Source organism: Echinops telfairi, unplaced genomic scaffold (assembly GCF_000313985.2).
Source record: "Echinops telfairi isolate 266 unplaced genomic scaffold, ASM31398v2 ScPeMD7_18;HRSCAF=68, whole genome shotgun sequence".
In the NCBI taxonomy this organism is placed as follows: Eukaryota; Metazoa; Chordata; class Mammalia; order Afrosoricida; family Tenrecidae; genus Echinops; species Echinops telfairi.
The window spans coordinates 23,802,643-23,817,842 of NW_022103915.1; the positions used below are offsets into that span (position 1 = coordinate 23,802,643).

General features: G+C 44.0%; 1 protein-coding gene across 1 annotated transcript in view; it reads left to right on the top strand.

Annotated features, from left to right (window-relative positions):
• STON2 (stonin 2) overlaps window positions 1–15,200 on the top strand; it is a 171,204-nt gene that overhangs the window by 149,503 nt on the left and 6,501 nt on the right. The window contains exon 5 of the mRNA XM_045287945.1: window positions 8,186–10,024. Within this exon, the coding sequence (XP_045143880.1) occupies window positions 8,186–10,024 (1,839 nt within the window). The remainder of the gene's footprint in view (window positions 1–8,185; window positions 10,025–15,200) is intronic.

The following is a 15,200-nucleotide window of genomic DNA, read 5'->3' on the forward strand; positions in this document are numbered from 1 at the left end:
CCCCCCCCAATATATTTTGATGATAGACAAACAGCTAGCTTCTGCTATTGAGCCAACTGTGACTCTTGGGGACCTTATGTACCACAATGGGATACTGCCGGTCCTGCATTGCCCTCGTGATCTCTGGTATATTCGAGCTGGCATGGTGGAAGCACTTGTTTCGATCCGTCTCCCTCATCTTCACTGGTCCTCTCATCACCAACCCTCCTGCCCGCCTACAAGGATTGATCCCTCTTGATGACATGTGATCAAGCAAGTCAGACAGTCTTCTGTTCTGATCCACAAGGTTTTCATTGGTTACTTTTCGAAGTAGGTCACCAGGCTCTTCGTCCCAGGGTAGCGTAATCTGGAAGATCTGCTGAAACTTGTCCACCATAGACAACCCTGCTGCCATAGGACCTTCCAGTGGCACAGCTTCCAGCATCACAGCAACACACGTGCCCCTAGAGCTTGATAAGCTGACAGATGTGTGGTGGGACAAGTAGATAAGTGTCAAATGAGAAGCTCCTTTGATACAAGTCTTAATGAGTTTCACACAACTCCTTGTCATCTCTCCCTCAAACACATGTACACATCAGGAGATGCCATTTCCTTACTGAGCACCCAAAGGAGCCTCTGTGGATGGGTGTTAATCCTTGTTTCCTTGACTTCTTTTTCCCCATTGAGCAAAGTTCTTAGGAAGTCATGTGTGGGGAAAAACAGATTTTATCATTATGGAGAAGTATGAAGGAAATACTGAAGTCATGAAAATTAAAAGTAGGACTTGACATCTGATTTCATCTTGGGTCGTTTATTTAAAGACTGAGCCTCTGTCTTCTTAGCAACCTGAAAGAGGTCAGGTTTTTTTATTTCTAACTCCCCCAAGTCCTAAAATGCTGCGTTCCTGTTCGCCCTTCACAGATTACGAGGGTTCAGTGCCAACTGTGCATCTGGAGCTGGTTATCCTGCTTTAAATAAGTGTTCCTGTGTAACAGCGACTGCCAGTTCCTGCCGAGAAAATGGCAATAATCGAAGTCCATGTGCTCTCGCCACTGTTAATAAATTCCATCTCTCAGTTCTCAATAAAGTTTATACATCCGGTACTATGTTAACAAATTAATTTAACAAATGTGATAGTATCGGATCTGTTCAAAATACCAAACAACTGTCATTTCCCCCCATAGTTTTTACTTGTTTTTCAGTTTGGTGGTGGTGATTACAGTGAAATACTTTAAATAAATCTGGGAACAAAATCACAAAATAACTGTAGTCTAATGGTAAAAGAGTCCACCATTGCTCTGTACTTTGCAGTAGGGAGCACTTGGATTCTGGGAATGTATGCTGTGCTCTGTGGTGAGAGGTCGTCATTGATGCAGGGCTTTTGGTTCACAGCAGCCTAGCTCCTAAGACAAGCAATTTGGAGGTAGCAAGTAGAAGAGATAGCAATTAAAAGAATGTTGGAGTTTTTGTTTCAGTTTTATTTTTAATTATTCTGTAATATGGAACTGATGGTAATGGTTAACTTTGTCCTACCCATTCTATTGCCGACTCATAGTGACCCTGTAGGACAAAGTCACCTAGTTTCTAAGGTGGTCACTCTTTACAGAAGCAGCCTGCCACATTGTTCTCCCAGGGAGTGGATGGTAGGATGAAACCACTGACCTTTCCATTAGCAAAGTGCTTAACTTCTGGGTCACTAGGACTCCTATTTACATGATGAAAAATTAATGTCCTTAATATATCGCAAGCGTATGTATATCCTTAATAGAACTGCACAAAAGAATTAAAAAGAACACAATTTATTAATAAAGAACTGTAAATGTCTAAGAACTCGATGAGGAACATGTTGGTGCAGTGATTAAAGCATTTGACTGCTATTCCGAAGGTCAGAGGTTCAAACCTCCTAGCCACTCCACAGAAAGAGATGACACCACCTGGGAAGACTCCACAGGGAACACTTCTGCTCTGTCCTCTAGGGCACTGAACCACAGCAGACCGGACAGCTGTGAGTTGGGCCTTTAGGGTTTTGGAATAACTATTTAGGGAAAAGTTTAACCTTATGAAACATTGCAATACAATTCTCTAAGTATCAAATGACACATACATATACAATATAATATGCATATTAATTATTTCATAACATCTTGATGTAAAAATAAGTGTCTTATGTAGAGTATGAGTTGATTTTAAAAGTTTAACATCTGTATTCATTTTTAAAAATAGAATATTATATATTGCTTATAAAATCATAAAAGTTCAAAATATATCATCTTTATTTTTAGCGAAAAAACAAACCCAAAAAACCTTAGTTATTGTCTGTGTTGATAAAGCTGTAATTAGATCTGTCCTAAGATAGTTATACCTGGAAAGGCCTGTTCTTGCTAGTTCACTTTTGCCTGTTTCTTACTGGATAAATTTACTGGCTTTAAAAAATTGTTATGTTTTCCCTTTCTCTAAGGTTAATTGGTTAGTCATAAAAAGAAGAAATATTTAAAACTTTTATAAGCAATATAGTAATAATACTTTTTTAGGAAGAATCTATATTTAAAACTTTTAAAATCACCTCATGCTTCATGAGACCTTTTCACATAAAAAGTTACAAAATAATATATTCCAAAGTATATGTGTATTATCTTCTACATATTATCTGACATGAGGATTGTATTCAATTCTTTAATGAGGTTAATCTTCTTCCCAATTAGCTAGTTAACATTTATTTTTCTGTAGTAAATTGTTTGGTCTCTTTACTCCTTTCGTTTGTGATAGCGTACCCATTTTTGTTAAGGATACTACTTACCCTTGTTAAATATTGACATCATTAACTTTTTCTCATGTATGATATGAATCTGTGCTCCCAGGGATTTTCTATACAGTGAAGCTCTGTTTACTATGTGAATGTCTCAGAGGGCAGCCTTTATTATTAAAAGGGGCTCAGAGACCTACCCGCCATAGAAACTATTAAGATACCTTTCAGTCCAATGAAAAGTATGGCAAAATCAAGAGCTCACAAATAGGGAAAACAAGCAGGCTCACTGCCATGGAGTCAATGGTGACTCGTAGCGGTTCTCTGTGGGTTACCAAGACGATAACTGTTTACAGGAGTAGAAAGCCCAGTCTTTCTCCCAAGGTGGCTTCACACTACAGACCATGCCGACGCAGCCCATTGCGTAACCATTGTACCACAAAGAGAGAAGTCAGTATTAATAAGGAATACTTTCCCTAAATCTTACTTGGCAATATTTGGGTTCACTTCCTGAAATGGTTTGTTTATTTCTTGGGAACTGCGGATCAACTTCTGCTTTTTATCTATAAAGGGTTGTCCCTCCCCTTGCTTTGAAAGTGATTTCGCAGGAAAATAAAGTTTCATTTTCAGAACTCTGACTTATATTCCGTCACTGCCCCAAAGAGTGTATCTACTTTTTAATATGGGAAATTTGACTGTCACAGTTGATAATTTTGTAATCAAATCTTTCTAATGGCTGCCAAAGAGAAAACAGGATCTTTAGAAATGAATTTAATTCCAAAGTTCACCCTCCAGTTTTAAAGACACTCCCATTTGAATGGTACTATGGGTGTTATGCTTTTAACACTGTCTAGGACCTAGTGTGACTTTAAATGACTTGGTTTGAAAGAGAATTCACTGTAAGAAAATTGTCTTCAGTGGAGACAAGTCTTTCTTTCTTTCGTGGTTTGAGAGGGATGATGAGAAATGTTATTTTGGGGACAGACTCCCAGTAGAAGGGCATCCTTTGGCAGCAAGTACAATCAGCTGCTGCAGAAAGCCACACTGTAAAGAAAAAGAACTTCATCTTTTTCAAGTGGGGAGTGGTGGTGTGATCCAAGGCAGAGAGGATATCCCCACGTGAGGGGCGGCCAGCCAGGGACCGTCTGAGAGCAAACTTCCAGTAGGAAAGATCTATTGGATGCCCTCCTTTCCCAGTTCCCTCTAGGCAGGCTAAGTCTCTGCTCCAAAGCAGAGTAAATAAAAGAGTAAAGACTATTTCACGGTGTCCATTTTAGCCTTCGTTACACCCACAATAACAAGAAATGAAATACAGATCCTACAAGCCTGGGTTGTTTGCCAAACCCCTTCCTCTGTTTTGCCAGATAGTAAATCACTTCCGCGTACCCAAGAGTGTTGTCTTGATTTCACGGAAGGGAGTTCTCATCTTAAAAGTGTTCTAAAATTCTTTTTATCATGCTGTCCATTTGGAAAATACTCTCTGCCCATTCTATCTGCAGGGTAGGTGCGGATATATATGGAAGCGTTGAGCTGTATTTTCAAACTGACCTTTTCAGTGGAAGGCTGTGCTGTCTGAATAAATATACAAGGAATCTGTGAAAACCCACACTCAGCAGGGCTGCCTTGTATTTCTGCTGCTCGGATGTTTCCAGTCTTTGCCACGGTGCGGGCAGCCTTACCCCTTTTCTATCGCTTTCGGTGGAAAAGATTCAATTTTCCTTCTCCAATAGGTTTCCTGTCTTTGCTTAGTGTCCTCTACTTTGATTCTTAGGTTCTGCTATCCATTGCCAAGGCTACACAGAACTCACAGACAGCATTCACGATTAAAGGATTTATTAAGGAAGTTAACAGTTGTAATGACAGTGAGAAATGCTCAGGAGAGTTGTTTATCAGGACATGTACCAAAGTTGTTTCAGATCTGCTAATAAATGCCCAAAGGGGCATACCACTCTTATCAGAAGCTTCCACCCGAAGGCATTCAGCTCAAGTTCCACGGGTCAGCAAACCTAGCCCCCCGAATTACGTATCCAGAGGCAGCCCTCTCCGGGAAGCCTCAACCTGAAGGCACTCACCTCCTCTTTCATGGGTCAGCAAGTTCAACTCCCCCAATTAAGTGCTGAGTCCCCCCTCCCTCCTGCACAAGTCAGCCTCCTCTAAAACGAGCGCTCAGCTTTACTTGCTCGGTGGGTTGGGGAGTCCAGCGCTCTGTTCCGTGCTCTGCCTCGTTCTGCAGCTCCTCTAATGATACAGCTGTCTTCTGGATTCAGGAGGCTCCCCGTGCAGGGACCTCAAGTTGAGAGGATGCACTCTACTCTTGGCTGTTGCTGGTAATGAGATCCCTCCTCCTCCTCAGAGGACTCATTTTATACACAGCAGGGAATTCTAGTCACAAGGACTCACCAGTGAATCCTATCGGTATCTTCCCCCACCTTCTTCCCAGGCCCATGCAGGGACAGAAATGTCATTTGGTGGGAGTTTGAAACTTTGACTAGAAGAGTCTCATTAAAGAATTCAGTGCCCCTCCATTTCCTCCTTACATAGCTTCTGGCTTTTGCAGGTTTTACTGTACTTGGGATTGTGGTTAACCTACTAACCGTCCCATCCACCTGTATGCGATTGTGTGTGGCCTTCCTGATTTGGCATTGTTGAATATTCATATACATATGGTTTAGCAAGATATCATGAAACGTGGTCATTTGAGTATACCTTTCTCTTTGATTCCAAATGACTAGCAGTGGTAACAGAAGGTGGGATGATGTCAGAAATTACTACTACACACATTGCTCCAGCATAGAGAGATTGCTGCAAAGCAAATTTTCTTACCTCTCATTCCGTTAGCAGTGCTTTGAGTGTCTGTGCCAGATCTTTGTTTTCCATGCCATTCTTTTATCAGAATCCAACCTTCCTTACTTAGATTCATTTTCCCCTCTCTACTTTTCTCTTTCCACAACCTCAGAGGACTTGAGCTTGTTCACAAACTTGACTACTAACCAAAAGACTGGAGGTTTGAATCCACCCAGAGATACAATTTAGTTTTCCTTGAAAGACAATTCTTGTAGCCTACTTTTTAAAAATCAGCCATTGAAAACCCAATGGCATCTACTCAGAGTCAACCCTGTGGTAACCAGTTACTCATGGTCCTACAATGCCATCAGATACTTTTGTTATTTGTTGGGCTGTGGGGAACAGAAGGATTTCTCTTAAATTGTCTCCCCAAAATATATGCCAGATTTAGCTTGAGAATGACTGTTCACTAGACGGTCAGCGAAAGTAGGTCAGAGGTTATTCTCCCTGATATCATCTATCTAGACTGTATAGTTTGACTCACCCTAAGTAGGGCCCACTCCCTTCTGATAAGGATAGTAGTTGTCTGTTTACTTGGAGATACCAGAGAGGTCAAACCCGCCCAAGGATGACCAAGGTTAGGTAGCCATTATGAATCTAGGGTCCGCCCATCTTGTCACATGTGTAACCCTAGACCTTCCCATTCCTATGGGCACACCCCTAGGTCATCTCCCTCCTATTGATTGTATTGCCTATGTTGCTACCCCTCCCTATGACATAAGTTATTGTCTGCTATCAGGGGGCTTGCATGCCTCCCAGAATAGTAATTGTCTGTTTTATTGTATGAGACACCAGAGTGATCAAACTTGTTCAAGGATGAATTGTATTGCCCCTTTCTGTGATGTATGATTCTGTAATCAGATCCCCCTAAAGTGATATGATGCGTGGTTAGCAATAAATAATGAGGCTCCCTGGTTCTCGGAAGGGTGGCTGAGGAGGACAAGGCAGCTGCTTCTACTCTGACGGCTAAGTCCCCTCCACGAGGACCATCAAGTGGGGCTGAGGTGAGCAATGCTACCATGAATTGCGGCTGACTCCATTACTTGACTCCATCTTTTAACTCTCATGCTCTCTATGACTTTACTATAATCTCTACTTGTTATCACTGTACAATTGCGCCTACTGAACCTGTGATGTTTTGTGGGGTTCCCTCTTCCCTTTAACCCCACACTGGGCTTGCACCTTTCCTTCAACAAACCTCAGATCTTATGCATCACCTTTGGCTACAACGTGAAATGCTAATATGCAAAGTCTTTTTACGGGAAAAAGAAAGCAAGAGATTATATCATAGGTATTTTCTCATATCACTGCATGCTTCGTTAATATTTTAATGGCCAAGTGTTACTCCATTGGGAGAAAGACAGGGCTTTACACTCCCATAAACAGTCACAGTCTGGGAAACTCAGAGGCTGTTCTTTCTTGTCCTATAGGGTCACGGAGTTGGAGTGGACCCAATGGTGGTGAGCTTGGTGTGGGTGTGTGTGGGTTTGTGTGTGTGTGGTTTATTATTCCATTGTGTGCCTTAATTTCTTAAACATTCATCCAACTGCTGAGGTTTAAAATATTTTCTTTTTATGCTGTTCTAAGTAATATTAATAGGACATCTCTTCAATGGATTTGGTTCACAATTTTAACCCCTTTCATTAAGGAAATAATGTAGGAGTACTAAGTTATTTAACATCTGTAAGGTCGCTAGTACAAAATTCCCAGCCAATTTCCAGAATCTGTAACAACTTATAGGCTCATTAAGGGTCCACTTAGTTTCCGTGTCACAACACCCTAACCTCACTGAGAGTAAACTTTTAAATCTTCATTGTATTGGAAAATGTTTTGAGTTTACTTTGCAGTTCCTTGATTATTAGGGAGGTTCTTTTTCAAATGCTTATTAAAAATCTGTAGTTTCTCTTTCGTGACTTGTCTGTTTACATCCTTTGCCCGCATTTCTGAGTTTTGTCTTTTTCTTATTGATTCATATTAATGCACTATACATTTTGCCTTTAGTATTTATTGAACACATTTGGACTAAAAAGCCTCCGGTTATACTATTGCAGTCATAGTATAATTTACAGCAGAACTGGTTTATCCACTGAGATCAGCTTTGTAACAGCAATGGTTTTCAGTATTTGAAAATTAAGAATATATGCCTCAGAGTAAAGAAAACATTTCTTTTGGAACTTAAGAGTGTATAAGATCTAAATTATAACTGACCTTGGTCCTACCATTCTTCTGTCTTGGTATAGCCATTGATATATATTTGATTTATTTTGACGGCCCTCCTATTGAGTCAAATCTTACTCATAGGGACTGTCTAGGGCTTAAAGCCTATAAATCTTTATAAAAGGCTATAAAGCAGATAACTCATCTTTTTCCTGCCAACTGGCTGGTAGGTGTGAACCACCAGCCTTGCATTCAGCAGCCTAATGCTTACCTGCCAGTGCCACCAGATGGGGTAATTAGAAAATTCTGAGATCCAGGCCCAGAGTAAGTACTTGAGACAGGTGATGAGTCACTTTGATTGAAAGTTACTGGATTCCAAATAAATGTCTAGTAACTCTCATTCACACATGTGTTCAGTTAAAACAACAGCCCCTCATAGATTCTTCTTCTTTTCTTTTTAAGACAATTCCTCCTCACTCCAGGAAGATGAAGAAGTAGAGATGGATGCCGTCAATTGGCAGGCGAGCAGCCCAACCATGAACGGGCATCCTGCCATTCCAGGGACCTCTGCTCATTTCCCCAGCTGGGTCACTTTTGAAGATAATGATGTCAGCTGCCCTTTGTCACCGGTCACCTGCCCTCTGAAGCCAAACACACCACCTATTGCATCTGCAATCCCAGAGGTTCATAATCATTCAACGGGGTCTTCTAAGAGGGAACGTCCCAAGAGCACTTTGGTGAACGTCTCTAAAGTCCAGAAGCTGGACATTTCTTCCTTGAACCGCCCACCTTCCATAACTGAGGCTCCCCGTTGGAGGGCAACCAACCCATTTTTGAATGAGACTCTACAGGATGTGCAGCCCTCTCCGATTAACCCTTTTAGCGCTTTCTTTGAGGCGCAAGAGAGACTCTCCCAAAATAGTTCCATTTCTAGCACCACAGGCAAAAGCCACAGAGATTCCCTCATTGTCATCTACCAGGATGCTATCAGTTTTGATGACGACCCCAGCAAAAACCAGGCACACTTGAGTGCAGTCGAAAAACTCAAGCAGCTCCAAATTGATGATCCTGACCACTCGGGCAGTGCCATGTTACCAGACGACGACCCAGTAGCCTGGATTGAACTAGATGATCACCTACCTGCACCAGCACTGTCCCAGCCCAGGGCTGGATGGCCAATGATGTTGAGGATCCCCGAGAAGAAAAACATCATGTCCTCCAGGCACTGGGGCCCCATCTTCATCAAACTTACAGAGAGCGGTTATCTACAGCTGTACTATGAGCAGGGCCTAGAAAAACCATTCCGTGAGTTCAAGCTGGAGCTCTGTCATGAGATTTCAGAACCTCGGCTCCAGAACTATGATGAGAATGGCAGGATCCACAGCTTGCGGATCGATCGTGTCACCTATAAAGAGAAGAAGAAGTACCAGCCCAAACCCGCTGTGGCCCACACAGCAGAGCGCGAACAGGTGATTAAGCTGGGCACCACTGACTACGACGACTTCCGGAGTTTCATCCATGCCGTGCAGGACTGTCTCATGGATCTGCCCGTGTCGTCCATGGACTTGAGCACCGTGGGCTTGAACTATCTTGAAGAAGAGATCACAGTGGATGTCAGAGATGAATTCTCTGGCCTTGTGAGCAAGGGCGATAACCAGATTCTCCAGCACCAGGTCTTGACTCGGATCCACATTCTGAGTTTTCTCTCTGGGCTCGCAGAGTGTCGCTTGGGGCTCAATGATGTCCTCATCAAGGGCAACGAAGTTGTCTCCCGGCAAGACATCATGCCGACCACCACCACCAAGTGGATCAAGCTCCGCGAGTGCCGTTTCCATGAATGTGTGGATGAGGGTGTATTCAGCAGTGCACGGGTTATTCTGTTCAACCCTTTGGATGCGTGCCGGTTTGAGCTAATGCGGTTCAGGACTGTCTTTGCCGAGAAGACCTTGCCTTTCACACTCAGGACGGCAGCAAGCATCAATGGGGCCGAGGTGGAGGTGCAGAGCTGGCTTAGGATGTCCACCGGCTTCTCCTCGAACCGTGACCCTCTCACTCAGGTTCCCTGCGAGAACGTGATGGTCCGCTACCCTGTGCCCAGTGAGTGGGTGAAAAATTTCCGCAGGGAAAGTGTCTTGGGGGAAAAGTCTTTGAAAGCCAAAGTGAACCGGGGGGCAAGTTTTGGCTCAACGAGTGTGTCTGGTTCTGAGCCTGTTATGCGAGTAACTCTGGGAACTGCCAAGTATGAGCATGCTTTCAACTCCATTGTGTGGAGGATAAGCCGATTGCCTGACAAAAACTCAGGTAGGTAGCGGTTTTCTTCTGGGGAAACTGCCATGTGGGTCCAGAAGAATTGGGATCAAAGTTCTGAATCCTACTCCTGAGAACAGCATTTGTGTGGCAGGAACAGTGATGGAGGAATCAGACCAGAAAAGTTCACTGTCTTTTCACCACCTTATTCTCATTCATTCATACGCTCAGTGCCACCCAGTTGATTCTGACTCATAGCAACCCTATAGAACAGGGTAGAACTCCCCTGTGGGTTCTTGAGACTGTAACTCTTATGGGAGTAGAAAGCTTCCTCTTTCTCCTGTGGTTTCGAACTACTGACCTGGAAGTTAGCAGTCCAATGCATAACCAACCACTATATGACCAGGGCTCCTATACTTTCAGAAAGCCGTATTACTTTTCTCTGCTAAGCAGAATTCCAGGGCAACTTATTAATGCTTATATATTTTTTCTAACTTAATAAATTATAAGCTCTGGGTTCTGAAGAAATATCTGTCTGTCTATGATGGGGTATAGGTAACAGGCCAACATGTGGCTCAAAATAAAAAAACAGACTCACTGCCATCATGTCAATGCTGACTCACAGCAACCCCCTGTGGGTTCCCAAGACTGTAACTGTGTATAGGAATAGTAAGCCCAGTCTGTCTCCCAAAGAGCGGCTGGTGGTTTCAAACTGCCGACCTTGAGGATCACAGCCAAACTCCTAACCACTACAACACCAGGGCTCCTAACATAAGGCTAGTCATCTGTAAAATACGTGTGAGAAGTGAACTTTATTATTCCAGCTACACTGTATAAGGCCTGTCAATCATAACATCTCAAACGCAGAATTTGGCACGCAGACTTGGGGATGGAGAAGTGTCCCCCGATTAGACTGAAGAATCAACCAGGCCTTGAAGATCCAAAAGGACCTAAATTCTATCAGGAAAAAGGTGAAGGAAGGGATGTTTTATTTAAACCGCCACCACACACTAAAGAAAAACCAAACAAAAGCATCAGCCCCACTGGCCTGCTCCCAGCCGTTGGACAGAATGGCTGGGAGGTGTTTTTGTGCTGGGTGTTTCTGAAAGGCAGTGACTTTCCTTGTGGGCCCACTGAGCTTTAGGGAAATGACAAACCTAGCGAGCAGTCTAGGCAGTATGAATGACTGAGAGCATCAATGCCCGCGTCCCTCCGTGCTTTTAAAGCACTTCTCTTCTTGTTTATAATAAATGTTTTCCATCTGCTACCAAAAGTGGATATGATGGCAAAGTGTGGAAGAACTCTGGGTTCATAAGCAGATATCCTACACACTGCCACTATGGAATTATTGCAGTGTGCTTGCTGTTGCTGTTGTTTGTTGTTATTGGCTGCCACCGAGTCAGTTCCAACTCAAGGTGCCCCTGCAACATACAGCTGAAGGAAACGGGGCCGGTCCTGAGCCATCCTCACAATTGTTCTTGCAGCCACTGTGTCAGTCCATCTTGTTGAGGGTCCTCCTCGTGGCCACGGCCCCTCCAGGGGCACACACAATCCCAGCAAGTAGGGAGGGTGACGTCCTCACTGTCTCTCTTCTAGAAAGGGCACACCCTCAAGGAGGCATCGCCAGGCTGCGACCTGATTGATAGGTCACAGGGTATTTTCAGTGACCATCTGTGCATAATAACGCTGGACAATAATTAATCAAGTCCAAAGAAGAACTGATGCATTTGAATGATATTGGAAAATAATATTGACTATACCATGGACTGCTAGAAGAACAAACAAATCTTTTTTTTTTTTTTTTAAGAAATACAGCAAGAATACTCCTTAGAAGCCAGGAAAACACCACCAGCTCACATATTTCGGATGTGCTCCCAGGAGGGCCCAGTCCCTGAAGGCCAGGCTTCTTTGTAAAGCAGGGGGTCGGCACAAAATAGGAAGGTCCTCAATGAGCCGATCCACCTCTTGATGATTGCCACAGTGGACTCAAACATAATGCCAATTGTGAGAATGGTGTAGGCTGAGGCAGTGTGTCATTTCATTCTGGAGGGTCACCAGGAGTTGGAGCCCACTCAACAGTAGCAAGCGGTGTTGGGATGTGCTGGTAAGAGGCGGTCCAGTGTGGCCACCTCTCCAGGCATGCATCCACACACCAGGCATTGTGTGTCAGGCAGTGGTGTAATGTGGCAATTGGAGAGATGGTTAAGCCTCTGTGTTTGAGGATCCTTTTGCCAGCCCATTGCTATACTAACTGAATGGTTAAGACAAGGTCTTCCTCTCTTGCTTCTTCTTTTCTCCTGGAGTTCGCGCTGTTTTCTGCTTTGTTTTCTCGGTGGCAGCCCACAGCCACGGGGCTGACGTGGCCAGGGAAAAGGAGAAACTCTGACCTCCTCCCCTTTGTTACTGGAGCCCGTGGGAAAAGAGAACTAACCTCTGGGTGGGGAAAGCAATACGATGAGAAAATTGGTGGGTGGCTTGGGACAAGGAAAGTGGGTGTCAAATTTATACTTATTGGAATGTTTAGCTTTTCAGTTTTCTAAGCATGATTCAGATGACTTCATTCTGGGTTTATTGGATTGTCAAGCCGAAAAGACCCTTGGGACTAAGGCCCAGGAGGATGTGACTCATCTGCACTCACGTGGCTTCCCCCGGAGGTCTTTTCACTGTGTCCTATCCGATGACACCAACTAGACACACCGTGAACTAATTCCCAGATGAGAATAGAGATCTGCGGTTTTCCCAATAAGTCACATACACAATAAGTCACATACACACGAGCTCAGTTGTTTTGAAGTGCTTTTGCTTAAATATTTCACAGTGCGACATGAGGGTTATGCCTTATAAACAAAAAACGGCTAACTGACTAAGCAAAAAACTGGCCGTGGGGGTGGGAAATGTTGGCAGGAATTGATAGCTCGTGCCCTTGATCAAGCTCCCCTTGAGGCATCCTATGCCCTCCTCGTCATCGATTTTAGATCATTTGTTCTTCCCTTGTCCCTGGGCAGCAAACCCTTCCTCTAGTGCTTCCCAGTGCAGTCAGTCGGGAGAAAGAGGAGGCTTTCTACTACCATGAGATTTACCATCTCTGAAACCCACCGGGCAGTCCTACCCTCTCTTAGAAGGTACTAGGGATCAGAATTGACTTCATGGCAGGGAGTTTGGTTTGGCTTTTACCTTGTGAAAGGTATATTAAAATTCAGGACAGTACAATGATATTTGGGGATATTTCTCACTTAACCCCCCTACCATCATTATTGCTTTTTATATTGTGGTTACTCATTATTTTTAGTCTCGTACTGCTTTTGGCCAAAGGTAGCCTGTTGTCTTAATTCAGGAAATTCATCGCACCCTTTTCTGGAGACTCCCTAGGTGTGCAGGATCTGAATTCCAGTCAAATTGCAAGTTCACAGCCCTTGCTGGTGGTCACGGTGCCCAGCTCCCACCCTCTGCATCCAATGATTGGTCTGGATCGTTCATCAACCACTGAAAGCTGAGCTCTTCTCCACATCCACGGAATGGTGCTTTTGCAGCTTAACTTGCATAACCCTCACCCCGCTGACGGTGGAGGAAGCTGGCCCGAACCTTCCATGCCTCCGCCTCAGAGTGGCCACACAAACTCAATCATGGGTGGCATTGGCCAGCAGGTTGGGTGGGGACCCCTGGCCTTCCTGGCACCCCAAATCTGCAGCCACAGCGGGATTTGTTTTCAAGTCCAGCTAAGTCACCAAGTTACCACCTTGAATCCCAACAAGCCTGTTGCCCGAGGCCCAGGTCAGCAACACACATGCACCGTTCCCTTCTCTGCACTCCCCGGGGTCTTCCTGCCCACACTCAATTTTTCCAGACCTGAGGTGGCGGCCTGCAAAGTTCAGCTGCTTTCCCATCTCCTCCAGAAGGAAATAAAGCAGTCCACCGGCATAGAGCATCCCTGTTGGCATAGGGGGTTACCTGTTGGAAACTGCCAGCCATTCTGAGTGAGAAATAAAGACTCTCTATTCGAGATTTACAGTCTCAAGCCAGTCAGGGTGCAGGAAAGCACTGATGAAATGTACAAATTTCCTCTAGTTCTTTAATGCCCTCCCCCCCACTATCATGACCCCAATGCTACCCTACAAATCCGGCTAAACCAGAGCACGTACACTGATACAGATAGGAGCTGGCAGCAGGGGATCCAGGACAAATAAACCTCTCAGGACCAATAAGAAAACTCTGGACTTTGTTACATTTTGTCAACTGCATCAAGGAAGAGCTCATCATCTTTGGGCTTATTTATTTCATTACCAGGAGTTTAACTATACTCGCTTTTAAAATGGATGTTCCTATCTGTCCACCAGTTCTCCAGATTGAGTTTTTGAAGAAGAAATTAGGAAGGAATGTTGTTTTCATAGCTTGCTGTGCATGAGAGAAGGGGGGTGGATTTTGTAGAAAAAAATAATTTCTCAATCTTCCCAACAAGTATACAATTGAAATTAGATAAAAACTATTGTTTATGTTATAAGGAAGACTTCTTTTTTTCTGTATATGAAGGTATTCAGAAAATGCATGGAAAAGTAGGATGGAACGATAGTAGCATTTTTCCCACAAACTTTTGGAAGCTCCTTCATATTTTGAAGTGATCTGACTCTATAGAAATAGAGGTGAATTGACCTTCCTGACACCATTGCTGAAGACAAAGTGGGTGAATAAGGAAATGCGGTGAAGAAAGCTGATGGTGCCCGACTATCAAAAGATACATCGTCTAGGGTCTCAGGGCCTTGAAGGTAAACAAGCGGCCATCTAGCTCAGAAGCAAAAAAGTCCACATGGAAGAAGCACAACAGCCTGTGTGATCATGAGGTGCCAAAGGGATCAGGTATCAGGCATCAAAGAACAAAAAATCAAATCATTGTGAATGAGGGGGAGTGCAGATTGGAAACCCAAAGCCCATCTGTAGGTAACTGGACATCTCCTTACAGAATGGTCGTGGGGAGGAGACAATCCAGTCAGGGTGCAGTATAGCAATGATGAAACATACTACTTTCTTCTAGTTCCTAAATGCTTCCTACCCCTACTCCCCCCCATCATGATCCCATTTCTGCCTTACAAATCTGGCTAGACAAGAGGATGTACACTGGTACAGATAGGAACTGGAAACACAAGGAATCCAGGACAAATGAACCCTTCAGGACCAGTGGTGAGAGTGGCAATACCGGAATGGTGGAGGGAATGTGGGGTAGAGAGGGGGAACCGAT